The sequence below is a fragment of the Leucoraja erinacea genome, chromosome 23 (assembly GCF_028641065.1).
Source record: "Leucoraja erinacea ecotype New England chromosome 23, Leri_hhj_1, whole genome shotgun sequence".
NCBI classification, from domain to species: domain Eukaryota; kingdom Metazoa; phylum Chordata; class Chondrichthyes; order Rajiformes; family Rajidae; genus Leucoraja; species Leucoraja erinaceus.
In genome coordinates, this window is record NC_073399.1 from 26,871,209 (window position 1) to 26,887,426 (window position 16,218).

Consider the following 16,218-nt stretch of genomic DNA (forward strand, 5'->3'; position numbering starts at 1 on the left):
AATTGTGATGGGAAATGTTTCGCTCAAGACTACAGCATTTGCAGTCTATTATGTTTTCCGAAATACTTGATTGTGTGCTAGTTTAACAGCTAGCAATGTCTTATGGGGGTGAGGTTTGATCTAAAATGAATGCATTGCTGTGGCCATGAGCTTCTTCCAGTCCTGGCATGAAATGCCCCTTACGATAAGAAACCCCTAAGTTATAGAGGGCCTCACACCACACATTGGGGTCAACTTCATTCAGGCAGCTGGCACCAACAAATTCACTGCAGTTAAATGCAGATTGGGTGATTAGAGGTTTAGTGAACTGCTGCGTGCCAGGAAATTTAAGGTTGTTATGTGATCCCTTAAGGGCCTGTCCCACTTGGCCGTTATTTATGCGACAGGCCGGTAGTGACTGACGCATGCATCATCATGCGTCCGCACAGCCGTCTGGAGTGCGTGACGTCATTTGAATACCCAGTTTATGATATTTACCCAGTTTATGATATTTATGGTGATTTTCTAAAATGTTCCAGTTTCTTGAGTGGTGCTAGGAATTGGAAAAACTGCAGATGTAATGCCCCTATTTAAAAAAAGAGGTGAATGAAAAGTAGCAAGCTGCATACCAAATTAATCTGTGGGAAGGAACTGCAGATGCTGGTTTAAATTGAAGATAGACACAAAATGCAGGAGTAACTCAGCAGGACTGGCAGCATCTCTGGAGAGAAGGAATGGATGATGTTTCAGTCTGAAGAAGGGTCTTGACCTGAAACATCGCCCATTCAAGCAGTAACGTCACCCTGTCCCACTTGGCCGTTATTTACGCGACAGGCCAGTGGCGCGCGAAGATTTTGTGCAGTATGAAACCCTCCTGAGGTTCAAACGAAATTTGGTTTCTGCAGTCATACACACAAGAAAAAGAACCAAGACACAACACAATTTAGACAAACATCCATCACAGTGAATCTCCTCCTCACTGTGATGTAAGGCAAAGTCTTATCTCTCCCCTGCACTCCTCCCGATGTCAGAGCTAAAGTCCCCAGCGCACGATGGTAAGTGTCCCGCGGCCATTAAAGCCGTGCCGGGCGATGCAAGACCCTGCTCCGGGTCTTGGTGTTGGAGCCCCCGGCGTGCGCTAGCAAGTCCCACGGCCGTTAAAGCCGCGCCGGGCAATGTAAGCTCCAGGTACTTTTCAACCCCGCAACTCGGGCGGGAAAATTTACCTTTGCGGAAGCCCCGAAAAGCGGTCTCCCATCAGGGACCCGCGGGCTCCCGGTGTCACTGTCCACCAGATCTGCGGTTGGAGCCTCCGAATCTCCGTGGTCGGGCCGCAGCAGCACACCACCACAGCTCTCCACACTCCGAACTCGGCCAGGTGGGTAAGTCCGCAGGCTCCGCGGCTGGAGCCCCAGGTCGTTCCGGTTGGAGGCCGCTCCACGGTGCTAAGCCCCAGCGACAACGGAGACCCGACAAAGAAAAGGTCGGGTTCTCCGTACAGGGAAAAGATTTAAAAATTTCCCCCACCCCCCGCCCCCCACACACATGCTCAGTTAAAAAAAAACCCACTATAATTACATTCAAGCGAGACAAAAAATAAAAAATGACAGACAGACTGCAGAGGTCGCTGCGACGTGAGTCGCGCCGCCCACCCGGAATGCCACTCGATGCGCCCGTCCTGCACTACCCACACGTTACCCACATGCTACCAGGTCGCATAAATGGCGCGCAAATGACGGCCAAGTGGGACAGGCCCTTCAGTCCCCGAGAACAATAGCGTACCTTTAGTGTCCCATAATGTTCACATAGAGAGTGTTGTTATTTATTTAATGTTCTGGATATGTCACACACCCTCATGTGATCAGCTAGACCTTAGAGAGGGATATCTGTACTCTGTAAAAATTCACTGTATCTCTAAACATGACAATAAATAAACTAAATTAAATCTATCAATCTGTTAGATCTTAAATTGAATTATGAAATGTGGACATTTATTAAAAACAAGATGTTTCATGTTGAATCTAGCTTGATTCCACCCTTCCTATTTGCATTTACCACGGCAAGATGCAGAGTGGGACAAGCTGACCTCCCCTATCGCCTCCAGCCTCCAACCCTTTCGTCAACACAAGAGACATGCTGAGAGGTCACAAAGCCCTGGTTGGGAATGGGCCTCAGGCAGTGCATTGCTGAGTGCCTTCCCCCAGAATACCCTGACAACATTGTAGAGGAGAAACCTCATATCCTGTCAAAGCTGTAAGGACTTGCTTGAACAGCTTTTAATTGTCAATGTAAACCAAATAATTTAAAACACTGGAAAATAATTTGGAAGATTAAAATAAAGCTAAAGTAAAAGGTAACTAACTGAACTTGCCTTCTTTATATTTTTCCATCTAATCTTCAGGGCAGGAATCCCCATTCCAATGGATGGGAATTGCAAGTTAACTGGCATAACCAATGAGAGATGGACCCCTGGTATGATGGATGTGCAGAGAACAGTGGGATAAGGATCACATGCAAGCAGAGGAGATTACTTTATCTTAGCATCATGCTCAAAGTGAACATTGTAGGCCAAAGGGCCTGATGCTCTACTGTGCTGTTCCAAGTTCTATGATGATGGAGAATTCCACACAATCATGCTCCACCAGGGGAATCTCCGCACCATCATGTCACCGAGCGTGTCCAGACCTACACAGATCTGTGCCAACCTTAGGTTCTGTTTGGAAATGCATGCTTAATACAGCTTGATTTTGCAACAGAAGTGGCCCAGAAAATAGCTTCACACCGTGTTTGTGCTAAAACAGCATTGGTTATTACTCTTAAAAGCCCTGGCCCACGGTACGAGTTCATTCCAAGAGTTCTCTCGAGTGTGCCATGATTCGAACTCGGAGATTTACGGTAATGGCCACTCGTCGGTATTCGGGGCTCTCGTGGACATTTTTCAACATGTTGAAAGATCTTCACGAGTCTTCCCGTGCTTACCTGCTGTTAGCGAGTCTTCCCGAATACCTGCCGTTAGCGTTACGATACGCTCAGAGATGTCCCCGAGCTCCGACATACCCACTACGTTCATTCTCTGTGCTTACCACAAGTTTGATTTTTTTTTAAACTCGGGAGAGTTCTTGGAATGAACTCGCACCATGGGACAGGGCTAATAGGCTGTTTGTGAAGATTGTAATTGTGATTGAGATTCACAGAACCACAATGTTAGTTTCAGCACTATGTACCTGACACGTGTGTTTGATGTTGTAGGCTTTAACGAATTTCAGAGAGGAGAAAGCAGTTTGAATCTTCTTCTCAGGCAGACAGTCAAGATTAAGGATAATTTAGTTTCACTCCAGAATAGTGGGTTCTGCCAATCTGCGAACTTCAGACTGCTCCATAAGTGAGGTGGACCATTCCTCCTGCATCTTTCACAGGGCCACTATACAGTATGCTCCTGCTGCATGGTCCCAAGGTTTTCAATATCATTTTGAATACTCCTTCTCCACTTCCAGCAGTTCAACGCAGAGATACCAAAGGGGATGTTGCTTTTTTTTTAAAAGGTGGATATGAGCACCTTCTAATAATCAGCATCTGCACTTCTTTGTTGCTAATGGCCTAGCAATCTATTCCCATGATCAAATCAAAATTGAGATCCTGTTTCTGGAATCTGGGGTCAGACATACAAACAACATGCCCTGCACAATTTAATAGACTGAGGGTAACTAATTTAACCCTTAGAAAGAACAGTTTCAGGTGAAATCTGCCTTTTGCTTGTGAATAAGAACAGTTGTTTCTCAGATCAGTGAAGTTGAACATCTCACTGCAGAATAACTTTGTATGTGGTACTTCCATCAATGACATTTGAAGGAGTTTTAAATGGAAAAATTGCCATGGAGAATGAAAATCCCACCTTGCTGATGGCCACTAAGATACCAGGAAATGTTTATTACTCTTTTATTCTTGGTTACACCATTTTAAACTGCAGCAAGCTGCTGTTTTCTAGAACCAAATAAACACAATTCCAGCTAACTATTTTTATAGAATATCTGAGTTAATTTTCAATCCTCACATACAAATACAAGAACAAATTATTTTGGGGCTGTTAGGGAAGCTAACTCTCTCCACACTATATTTGGATAATTGGTCAAACTCAAACTGAGGGTTTCAACTTGCACGTGTGGCCAAAATTACAGTGACACTGATTAGAGCTGGTAAACTGGCAATGTTGAAATTATATAATTGCACCAAGATATAAGATGTCCACAGGAATAAAACACAGGGGGAACATGTTGTCCTTAGCTCCTTACCTCAGGGTCACAATCAACTAGTGCCAAAGTTTCGGATGTCCTGAAACTTGGCTTAAGTTTAAATAATTGACTTAATTACTTATTCAAACATCTAAATCAGCAGCTATCAAGCTAAATTGTTTAGGTCTTAACATATTTCAGATAACTTACTTTTAATCATCTTATAGACGTGATGTCTGCCAAATGCAATCACTGAGTAAATAGACTTGGATGAGTTTGCAAGACCAATTTTAAAATGACTACCATAATCCAATAGAATCCAATAAACTTTAAAAAGAACAACGCTTCAAATTGGAAGTTTTGGATTGGGGTCGGGGATTCTTGTTTGGAAGCCAATGTTATTAGTTTGCTTCATGAAGGCATGCAAGCTGTGATCTGCTCCAATGGATCCACAACAGAGCTAAGGTCAACAAAGATTGCTCGCTAGCAGAGCTATGTCACAACACTTTTTCCAACATTTCTCAATGCAATGCCGCAACTCAATTCCAACAACCTTCCTGTTATGGTGCTCCTAATCTAGGGGACTAATTGAAAATGTCCAATGAACACTCCATTACTGACATCACCCCGACTTCAGTCAAGAGAGTCAAGAGTGTTTAATTGTCAAATGTACTGACTGCAGACCATTTCAATTCTTACTTGATGCAGCTTGCATAACCACAATAGCACTAATAATATAAAATAATCTGTCTTCTTCTTGTGTATGGCGTGCACAGCCTAAAGTTGTGGGACAACTTGTTCTATTTGATCTTATTTAATTGTGCCAGGTTGGTTGCTTTCGTCGAAACAGGGCGGACCACGTGAAGGTTGCAATCTCCCACCTCATTAATAACTGTAATACAAGGTAACTATAATAGTGCAAAAAACAGAGTCCATAGTGATAATAAAACTCTCTTGACTTGACTTGAACCTAAAACATATTCGGTAAAAGCTCATAGTTGCTAGGGTTAGTGCTGTGTAGTGTTCAAGAACCTGACAATTGCTATGAGGATAGATACAAAAAGCTGGAGGAACAGGCAGCTTCTCTGGAGAGAAGGAATGCGTGATGTTTCGGGTTGAGACCCTTCTTCAGGCCTGAGGAAGCCATTTCTGAACATAGTGGTCACGGTTTTCAAATTATATCTTCTTCCCTGCAGTAATTGCGAGATGAGAGCGTGGCCAGGATGAAGTGGTTTATTGATAATTTTGACTGCTTTTTGAGCCGGTGCTTCCTGTAGATTTCTTCAATGGATGAGGAGGTCAGGACCAATGATGGAACGGGCAATGTCTGCCACTTTCTACGGTTATTCCTGTTGGTTCAGGTTGTCAAACTAGGCTGTGATGCAACCAGTCAGCATGCTCTCTACTGTACACCTGTAGAGGCTGGATGAAGTATTCCAACTACTGGATGTACATACCAAATCTTGTCAATTTCCTCAAATGCCTCAAGAAAGTAGAGAAATTGTTGAGCTTTGTGATCGTGGCCAAGCTGCAGCATGCACTATGATTTAATCTTCACACATTCAGAGTCTATGATCAGTTCCTCTAGCACTTTGTTTTTTATTCATGATTTCACCATCTACAGTTCCTTGTGTCCCAATAATAAATAATAATGTGTTTCATAGTACTTATTAATGACAGGATACAGGATATATTCCACTAATTAAGAGTAATTATTCAATTAAATAAAATAATTATAGCAAGCGTATGTAAAACAATACAATGTACGTGTTTTGGTGATTCAGGTGGACATTAAAGATCATATACCACTACTTAAAGAGTAAGGATTTTTTTAAACTCCCAAACAATATTCCTTCCTTGATTACACATGCTATTTCCAGAATCTAGTTATTAACTAGGGGCGCTGCACTGGCAGCAGCCTCTACCTACAGCCTGTCTGTTATTTCTATCTTTTTTTTAATTTTTAGTTAGTCTAAAGTCTTGTGTTGGGGGAAACTTTTACTTTTCTATGTGGGGGAGGGGGGCAGGGTAAGGGGGAAACCGTTTCCCAGTCTCTTCCTGGCGGGGACGTGACTATTTCTCCGAGTCAGACTGATCAGTCTGAAGAAGGGTTTCGGCCAGAAACGTCGCCTATTTCCTTCGCTCCATAAATGCTGCTGCACCCGCTGAGTTTCTCCAGCATTTTTGTGTACCTTCGATCTTGCAGCATCTGCAGTTCCTTCTTGAACAACAAGCTATTTTAATGACTTTGGTCAAATAATTAATAACGGATAACAATAACGAGGATAACTCTCCTTGACTTTTCAAAAAAAAACAAAGGATTTTCACATTTGAGAGAGCTCAAAAACTTCAGCTTAATAACTGATGTAACAGCTCTTACAATGCAGCATTCACCAGAGCTTCTGTGCCATGCAGTAGGTATATTGTGATGGTATGCACTGGAAAGATGTAAAAGGTTGAAAACTAGATTGATGTACTCCAGCCAATAGCCTTGCGTGAAATGTTATCTGCATACCGGCACCTTTTGTCTACAGAAAAAGCACTGGTGCCAAGAGATAATTTCTGCCCCACTTTGAGAGCAAATAGAGCATTGATGTAATATCTGATATGTCAGACAATGACTCCACCAGTGCAGCAGTTCCTTGCTGTCCTGGAATGTTAGACTAGAGTTTTAGGGAGGATTTGAACCCACAACTGCATGCTGAGCCCTTTTCGACAATAAACATGCACGGGGTCCACAATAATAGCAAAACTAAATTCTTACACATACTGCATACTTCCTTCGCTCCATAGAGGCTGCCTCACTCGCTGAGTTTCTCCAGCATTTTTGTCTACCTTCTTACACATGTAAGATTTAATCATTTGGGGGAAGTTTGTTATGAAATACCAAAATACATTTTCAGATAATTGGTGTGCTGCTGATCCATCATTGTGTCGTGCCACACCTAAATATTCAAATACTTAGAGTTGCAAACGTGTTTGCTTCAAGCTCAATGATATAAACATCAGTCATTCAGTTATCACTGTGCTGGGATTGATAGTATTACTGGGAACACAGGATTTCACTGGAAGTGTAAACACATCCACAAAGCCAGCATTCTTTTGTGACTATATCACTGACTGCTGCGGTTGATGTAAATGAACTGCGAACAGCATAGTCAGGAGTCAAGAAAATTTAATTGTCATATGTACCTGCAAAAGGACAATTAAATTATAACTTGTTGCAGCTGAACAGACCTAAAAACATTATAATATACTGATTCTATGTAATAATCAACAATACAGTAAGGTAACAACCGTAACTATAATAGTGCAAAACCAAAGTGCAACCAGAGACACTAAAGTCCAATAAGATCACAGTTGCTGAGGTTAGTGTTGTGCAGTGTTCAAGAGCCTGATGGTTGCTGGGAAGAAGCTGTTCATGAACCTGGTGGTCTTCAGTCCAGAATGAATAGCACAATCTGCTAATTTCAAATAGAGATCATTCATAATTAATTTGCTTTTTTGAATCACACATTGAAAAATGTCAGAGTTTTGAGTTTCGTAATATTTTGGTGATCATCCAAAACTAAGTGCTTTCAAAGTGTTGATATATGAGGTGTGCCCTGCTTTGAGAGTATTTCTTTCATTTCTATGTTCATAACAGGGTAACCGATACTGATTAAAAATGTGATGGACTTAATTATCAAGGCTTATTACAGGCTTTCAAAGGTGTCTCATTTCCACAGATCACCCCCACGACCAAGTCCTGGCAGCCTCCATTACTCAGACGAGGATATCAGCACAAAGTACAATGATCTGATCCCTGCAGAGAGCAGCAGCCTGACGGAGAAACCCTCTGAAATATCAGACTCTCAGGTAAGCAACAGTCAGGTACAGGTACTGAGATTCTTTGCAATATCCAAGATTACCCAAGATTGCTGAAGTATTCTTAGAAGTATGCAACAATGATTCACATTGTGCTCAATGTTACAAGTGTTCCATGTGTAAAATCTAGAATTACAAAGCACACAATACCTACCCTTCACTGTCAAATTCAAAGGTCATATTAAATGCTTAAGGTGTTCCCCTGTTTAGTCAATGGCAATAAATATGGTGCTGTTGGCTACACAGGCCAAAAGTAAACATGAAAAAGCAGACACAAGTGCTGAAGTACCTCAGTGGGTCAAGCAACATCTCTAGAGAACCTGGAGAGGTGACGTTTCGGGTCGGGACAATTCTTCAGACTTAAACATGAGTCTGCTTTTTAAAAGTGGTAAGATGCACCATAGTCGTATGGAATATACCATCTGGAAATCTAATTAGATACCATTGCCATGTGGACTACACTGTTTAAAAACCATAATTCCAGTAGTATTTTCAGTTGTTGTTGATGAGCATTACATTAGAATTGACATCACCACATATCTGAGGCAGTATGAGATCTGTAACTGGGAATTAAATAGTTCTTCAGTATGTTCATATTTTAAACTTTCTTTTTAATGATCAAGCTTTTAAGATGCAATTAATTTCCACCTTGAGGTAGATATGATATGTACTGTTGTCTCTTGCCTACTCAGTAATCAGCTTATTTCCTGTACCTGCTCATCAACTCATGCAAATTGCAACGACAGTACGTCACCTTCACCCAATCTTTTTTTAATATATATCTACTATTTTTGTTTTTGTTTATTACGGTGTTTACTGAGAACTATGTTTACATATCTGCTGTGCCGCTGCAAATAAGAATTTAATTGTTCCATTTTGGGATATATGACAGTAAAACTCTCTTGAATCTCGGCTTTCTTGACTCTCCACTCAGTCTATATTTAATTATTTGGGATTTTGATTTAGTTCATATCTAATTTACTTTTAAATATTTATCTGTTAAAAATAAATAGTCTATGTTAATTCTAGTACGTTGTAAGCTTTTACTAGACTCAAGCGAAATTTTAAATCAATATTGCCTGAAGCTAACATGAAGCACCATAAGTATTAAAGACAAGTTCTTCCCATCTGCCCTGAATTCCCATACTGGCTAATTACTGGCTTATACTGTGTTTAGGCTCAACGTCGGTTAAACCAGAAAAGGATCAGGTTTGATATCTTCTCTGCATTGGGTTCATTGATCTCAGCTTCACAATATTAAAGACAATATAATGGACCTATGCTCCAGGGCAGAATTATTACATTGGTCATCATTCCAATTCCAATTACTGTTCAACATTGAAATGTAAATCGTTGTGGAAATGCTCATTGTTCGTACATGAATAATATATGCTTCAGATGATGTATCAGAGTAGCCTCTAAATGTATAACTCAGCAAATCATGGGTATATTCCAAATGGAAGGCAGGGGCAGAAAATCAGGGAGAAAAATAAAAAGACAGACAATCCAAACCCTTTCAATGAACTTGCTTGTTACATTATGTATACTGAAAATGAACATATTAAAGTAAGAGATCATGTACCTCTAGCATAACCTTCCTTTGAGATGACATTGGTAATTTTTTAACTGACTGGACAGTGGGAAAAAAATCTATTCATGTGATACATAGGAAATGTAAATTTAATAGTCTGACAAATACATATATCAGCAACCTTTTGTAGCCAGGGGCAGAATTTGTGAAAAATGCATCTGGTTTAATTCAAATTCATCTAACATTCACCACAGCTTTTGATGTTTCCATTGTCATTTCACACACACAGCACACATTCAAATCAGTTTTCATGAAATAAGATGAGTGAAGAGTGTTTAATTGTCCTATGTACCGGCAACAGAACAATGACATTCTTATTCGTTGTCGTTTAACAGGTCCATTAATGAAATAAGAAAATAATATCTTGGTTTAGTTTAGAAATGTGATCATGTAACACGGGTTTTAATGCATCACACAACTGAATTATATTGTAAAATGTTCACCAGCTACAGTCAACATTTTTGAGTATATAATAGAAATATGGATTGCTCTTGCCATGTACTGATACTTTTAACACAGATTTTATTCTGCAGTACAATTTCAGGAATGAAATATCTATGATTCATGACAAATAAGATCTTGACCTCACATAACATTTGACCCATCAAACATTGAACTTTTTTACATTGAAAATTGTCATTTTTATTTTCAGTACAAAGAAACAATCTAAATCTAATCAGATTTGTTAGAGTATCTGTTGCTACCAGCAGCAATCAACAAATCTAGGTTCACTTACATAAAAGGATTTACAGGTATTATTTGCTTTTCTCTAAAAATGTCTGAAAAATGCCTAATCCCCATTGTTAATGAACTCTCCGTTGATAAATGGAAGATAGAAATATTTAAAGAATGAAGAGGAGCAAATAGATCCTGTCCTTCAGCAGGACAGATGTATTTTATCACTTTTTTTAACAAGTGAACTTAAGTATCGTTGTGGCTGGAATTCAGACAAACCAGCCTACGGGTTGAAAGTCCAGACATTGTTTTTCATTTGCACCTCATAGGTGTTGTGCTTTATTTTCATGCATTAGTTCTAAGTGTTGATCCAATGGTGAACATTGGGTGAAATTATACAACATGTTTACAGCTACTGACCAGGGATAAATATCTAGGTATCTTTGTATTCAAATAGCTTCTTGGTTAATAATTATGTAGGAAAATATTGAAGAATTATGCCGTGGAGCAAGAGATCTCACAGCTGGTAGATGGCAGGTGAGAAATGGCTGCAGGTTAATGTACTTTAAATTAACTTTTTCTAGATTCTGATTGAAGGATCCCACTTGTCAACTGGGGTCTATCTTTGTCCCAATGGCCATATTGAAATAAATTAATGAATACCTTGGAGCAATAATGTAATTGGAATTTAATTCTAAATAGATTTATGTCATGCCTAAAATGTTCAGAAATGTAAATTATTTTAAGTCATTGAGTGAAGAACAGAAATAACATAACAGACTACGCGGTGATCTTGAATGTGTTGCTCTTATGTTGAACAAGACTAAGTACGACCCGTTGGGTCCCTGTCACACAGGAGGCCTGTTCCCCCAACGCAACCCATTCCCTAACGCAATATTCCACCACTCACCATTTCCCCAATGCAACCCGTCCCCCTAAAGCAATAGTGCACCACTCATCCATCGCCCCCAACTGTGCAGGCACGGCTCATTTCCCTTCATCCCCCAGCACTCCCTCCCCCTCCGCTTCACCTTCCTCTTTTCCCCTCTCCTCCTCCCCTCCCCCAATCCCCCCCTCACCTCTCCCTCCCTCTCCTTTCCCCTACCATTAGTCACTCCCTCCCTCACTCCATCCATCCATAAAAAGCAGCATCTGCATTTCCTTCCTTCACAGGTCATTCATTGTTAGCTGTGGATTAGATCCCGTTGAATTGACGATTGGACCAGTTTGCATCGTGTGTGTGTGCGTGTGAGTTACTCAAACTACGCGCAAACTGCTCGGCCACCCTGCAACCCTCCCTCCCTCTCCCCCTCTGCCCACTCCGGCTCAGCCGCCGCTCGACCCGTCCCCGCCCTGCCCACCCACCCGCCTACCAATCTGCCTGTTCGCTGCCACCGCTGGGCCGGGCCGGGTTACTGGGGTAGGGGGAATGGAGTCGGTGTTCGTCACGGTGGGCACCATTAGCTTCGATGAGCTGGTGGAGAAGATCTCCCACGAGAAGGCCGTGAGGGAAGGGTGAGTGACGAGGGAGAGAGTGCCCCCCTGGACCTCCACTGAATTCACCCCCCCCCCTCGGCGGGAGAGACACTGATGTAAGAATGCTGTTCATCGATTACAGCTCAGCATTCAACACCATTATTCCATCAAAACTGATCACCAAACTCGGTAACCTGGGCATCGACCCCTCCCTCTGCAACTGGATACTGGACTTTCTAACCAACAGACCCCAGTCTGTGAGGTTAGACAAGCACACCTCTTCAACCCTCACCCTGAACACCGGCGTTCCTCAGGGCTGTGTGCTGAGCCCCCTCCTCTACTCCCTCTTCACCTATGACTGCACACCTGTACATGGTACTAACACCATCATCAAGTATGCAGATGATACAACGGTGATTGGCCTCATCAGCAACAACGATGAGCTGGCCTACAGGGAGGAGGTCCAGCACTTAGCAGCATGGTGCGCTGACAACAACCTGGCCCTTAACTCCAAGAAGACCAAGGAGCTCATTGTAGACTTCAGGAAGTCCAGAGGCGGCACGCGCACCCCCATCCACATTAACGGGACGGAGGTGGAACGTGTTTCTAGCTTCAGGTTCCTGGGAGTCAACATCTCCGATGACCTCTCTTGGACCCACAATACCTCTACTCTGATCAAGAAGGCTCATCAGCGTCTCTTCTTCCTGAGGAGACTGAAGAAGGTCCATCTGTCTCCTCAGATCCTGGTGAACTTCTACCGCTGCACCATCGAGAGCATCCTTACCAACTGCATCACAGTATGGTATGGCAACTGCTCTGTCTCCGACCGGAAGGCATTGCAGAGGGTGGTGAAAATTGCCCAACGCATCACCGGTTCCACGCTCCCCTCCATTGAGTCTGTCCAAAGCAAGCGCTGTCTGCGGAGGGCGCTCAGCATCGCCAAGGACTGCTCTCACCCCAACCATGGACTGTTTACCCTCCTACCATCCGGAAGGCGCTACAGGTCTCTCCGTTGCCGAACCAGCAGGTCGAGGAACAGCTTCTTTCCAGCGGCTGTCACTCTACTAAACAATGTACCTCGATGACTGCCAATCACCACCCCCCCCCCCCCCCCCTCCCGGACACTTATTATTATTTTTTTTTTATTTTATTCAAATCGTTTGCTCTTCAAGGGAGATGCTAAATGCATTTCGTTGTCTCTGTACTGTACACTGACAATGACAATTAAAATTGAATCTGAATCTGAATCTGAGAACAGCGCCAGTGGGGCAGGAAGAGACCAATCTGCGTGGCGCTAACTGAAGGATTCTGCGCCGCGCGGTTTTTAAGATTTTTAAACCTCGATAACTTTTACAATATACCACCGATCGGAACAAAACTTGCACTCGCAGCACAGGCGCAAATAGAAAAATTGCGCAAACTGGAAGATCAGAGTTTTAGTTATGTATAAATGCATGGCTTATCGCAACGTTCCAGTTTTTTGTGATTTTACTGAGCTACCAGACACTACATTTGAGTAATCATCTTTAACATATAACCTTAGATGATGAATTACTGCTGACTATTTGACTTGGGGCACATTTCAAAGGAATTACTATCCATATTACTATCCGTTATTTATCCATTTGATGGTATTACCATAGGCCATTACCATTGATTATTTATCAATTCCTGTGCATAAATTCAGTACATATAGTATGACAGATAGGATCGCTACAAGAATTGCAACCTTCAGACTTTCCTATAACCAGAAATAGTTAAGTGAAAAGGTTGCCCCTGCGATCCCTCATGTCTCTTCCAGTTCACCTTTAGCCCATTCCCCCTAGTTTTACAACCTCTTCACTGTGAAAAAAAAACAAGAATTTACTTGATCCGTGCCCTTTGTGATCTTGTATACCTCAATAAGATCATCCCTTAATCTCCAACACACCAAAGAAAAACTCCCACCAAAGTCCCATCAAAATAAGCAAAGTTCTTGTCACAAATGTTGCTGGATCATTTTGGGGACTTTCTGCAGAATCAGCAGTGGGCTCCATTAATTTGTTGAACAGATATTGATATGCTTACACATATAGTTCAATAATTTTTCAAAATGAATTTTTTAATCATTTTGTTATATTAGGCAAATTGTTCCTTTTGTGTACTGCAACTGAAATAAAGTATTGAAATTAGCCATGATTTTCTATGTCAACCTTCATGGTTGAATGAGTCTTACAACTTCATTTTCTGTGCTACTAAGAAAGCTGGCCTTTTGCCACAGTTGTCCAATACTGACGAGCATTCATTACAGCCCACTTCTAAGAAAACTTCTTACTTAATGGAAAACATACTGAGCAATGAATAAAGAAAAGCATCTGAGGCATTCATCACTAAAATGAAAGCCCATTTTCTGGCTCAGAATTCTGAGCATTGCACAGAGACACAGACAACTTCCTGTAGGCTGCAAGAATAATATTGTTGTTTTCTCTGAAACAGCTCCTGGTTTAAAATAGTTATCCTTTATTTGTTGATTACAATCAGAAGGAACAGCAGATTGTCTGAGGATAATGCCAAGAATTGTGCTCTCTGAAAAGGATCTTAATGTTTGGCCTTAGAAGGGTAGTTTCAACTGCAGAAGTATTTATATTTTCAATTTGCATATTGGCCGTCATTGTAATCTGTTTGAATGCTATTTTTAATTTAATCAGTTTCTGTTGTGACTTCACATGAACTAACAACTATAGGGTTATTAATTTATCATATTGTTGATTATTATATATTATCTGTGTGTTATTGCATTAATGGGCCTGTCACGCCACAGCAAATAAGAATTTCATTGTTATAGTCTCTCCAATCTAACGTGGGAGCTGAAACCCTTCATCCCAGAATCCATCCCAGTAAATCTATTCTGCACCTTCTCTGAGACCTTTACATCTGTATAAAGTGTGCACAGCTCAATTGGATCCAATACTCCAATCTGTCTTTTATAAAGAATCAATGAACCTACTTACAAGTTCAGGTTCTCATCTGCTCAATGTGTCCTGTTAGCAATGTCCCAATCCTCCTCCACAAATCGTTTAGATATTGTGCTTCATACCCCCAAAATGTATTAACCTGCATCTACTAGTACAGATTGTCAATTTTCTCTTGCAGTCTTTTCGTTTTCTTCTAATAGTTCACTGTTTCAAGTCCAAAGACAATTGTGTCAATGGGGGAAAAGGGGCTGACAAGTTGCAGACTCACATTCATTATATTTTTCTTGCAGAGCTTTTAAAAGTAAAGAATTTTTCGATATCAATTGGTTTATTTTTGTTACTGCAAACTAAAAATACTAAAGGCTATATGTTACATTGCTTAATAGAGTATTACTAGACTAAATGGATCCCAGCATCACATGGGAGGGCTGGTCCACCAACGCAATATTCTGTCTGCTGGCACTGCTCATGTCCTACACTGTGCATGCCCTGCACAGCCCAGGCATGGCACTGCCCATGCACTGCACTGCTAATGGCTATCATTGCCCATGGCTAGCACTGCCCAAGGTATGCACCACCTATAGCTGGAACTACCTATGGCTGGCACTGCTCCGTGGCTGGCAATGACCATGGCAGCCAATGGCCACAAATAAGTATTTTTAATCACTGTATCTATTCACCATCTACCGTTTCAAAAATACTGAAATTAATTTTAAATATTCATAAAACTCTTTTCTATCTGCGTTGGGGTGTAATTATTAGAAATAATAAATAAATTGCATTTTAAAGCTTTTAAAATGTACATTTCATTGCTTTAGTATCCAAAAGAAGTAGTAAGTTTTTAAACAAAACACAAAATGCTGGAGGAACTCAGCGGATCTGGCAGTATCCGAGGAGGGAATGGACAGGTTATGTTTTGGGTCGAGAAGCCTCCCCTTGTGCTTGCAGACAAATGTAATTTGCATTCCAACGGTGAACAATTCGACATGGAGATGTATCTAATTTTGTGGGATTTGGTGCCACGCATTTTCATCGTCTTATGTACAATTTGTAATTTCTGTACTATGTGGATGTTCAGCATTGTTCCAAAAAAAAACATTGAGCAAGTCAGTGTAGTAAGAGGGTTAATTTGTGCAAATGTTGGCCAAAATAAACATACAGACCCACAAAAGACCTTTCAGAGTTCAGAGAGATCTGATTTCAGCAGAAAGCTTTTGTAAAATGATAGCTGGGCACTGTGTCCTTGTAGTTACATGATCCTTCACAAGAGGACACTGGTAACATGTCCAAAAAGTCAGGGACTAGGAGTAATTAGTATCCATGTTGATTATCAGCAGAACAGCAAAGTAATTGGTGGAAGACTGCAAAAAGGCAATCCTAAAATTGACATTCGCAAATTCATAATATAAGAAAGAATAGGGTACAATACCTCGGGACTGGATGTCTT

General features: G+C 41.3%; 1 protein-coding gene across 1 annotated transcript in view; it reads left to right on the forward strand.

Moving 5' to 3' along the window:
- The window catches only part of sdk2b (sidekick cell adhesion molecule 2b), a 656,366-nt gene that overhangs the window by 629,647 nt on the left and 10,501 nt on the right, over nucleotides 1-16,218 (forward strand). The window contains exon 44 of the mRNA XM_055654146.1: nucleotides 7,937-8,066. Within this exon, the coding sequence (XP_055510121.1) occupies nucleotides 7,937-8,066 (130 nt within the window). The remainder of the gene's footprint in view (nucleotides 1-7,936; nucleotides 8,067-16,218) is intronic.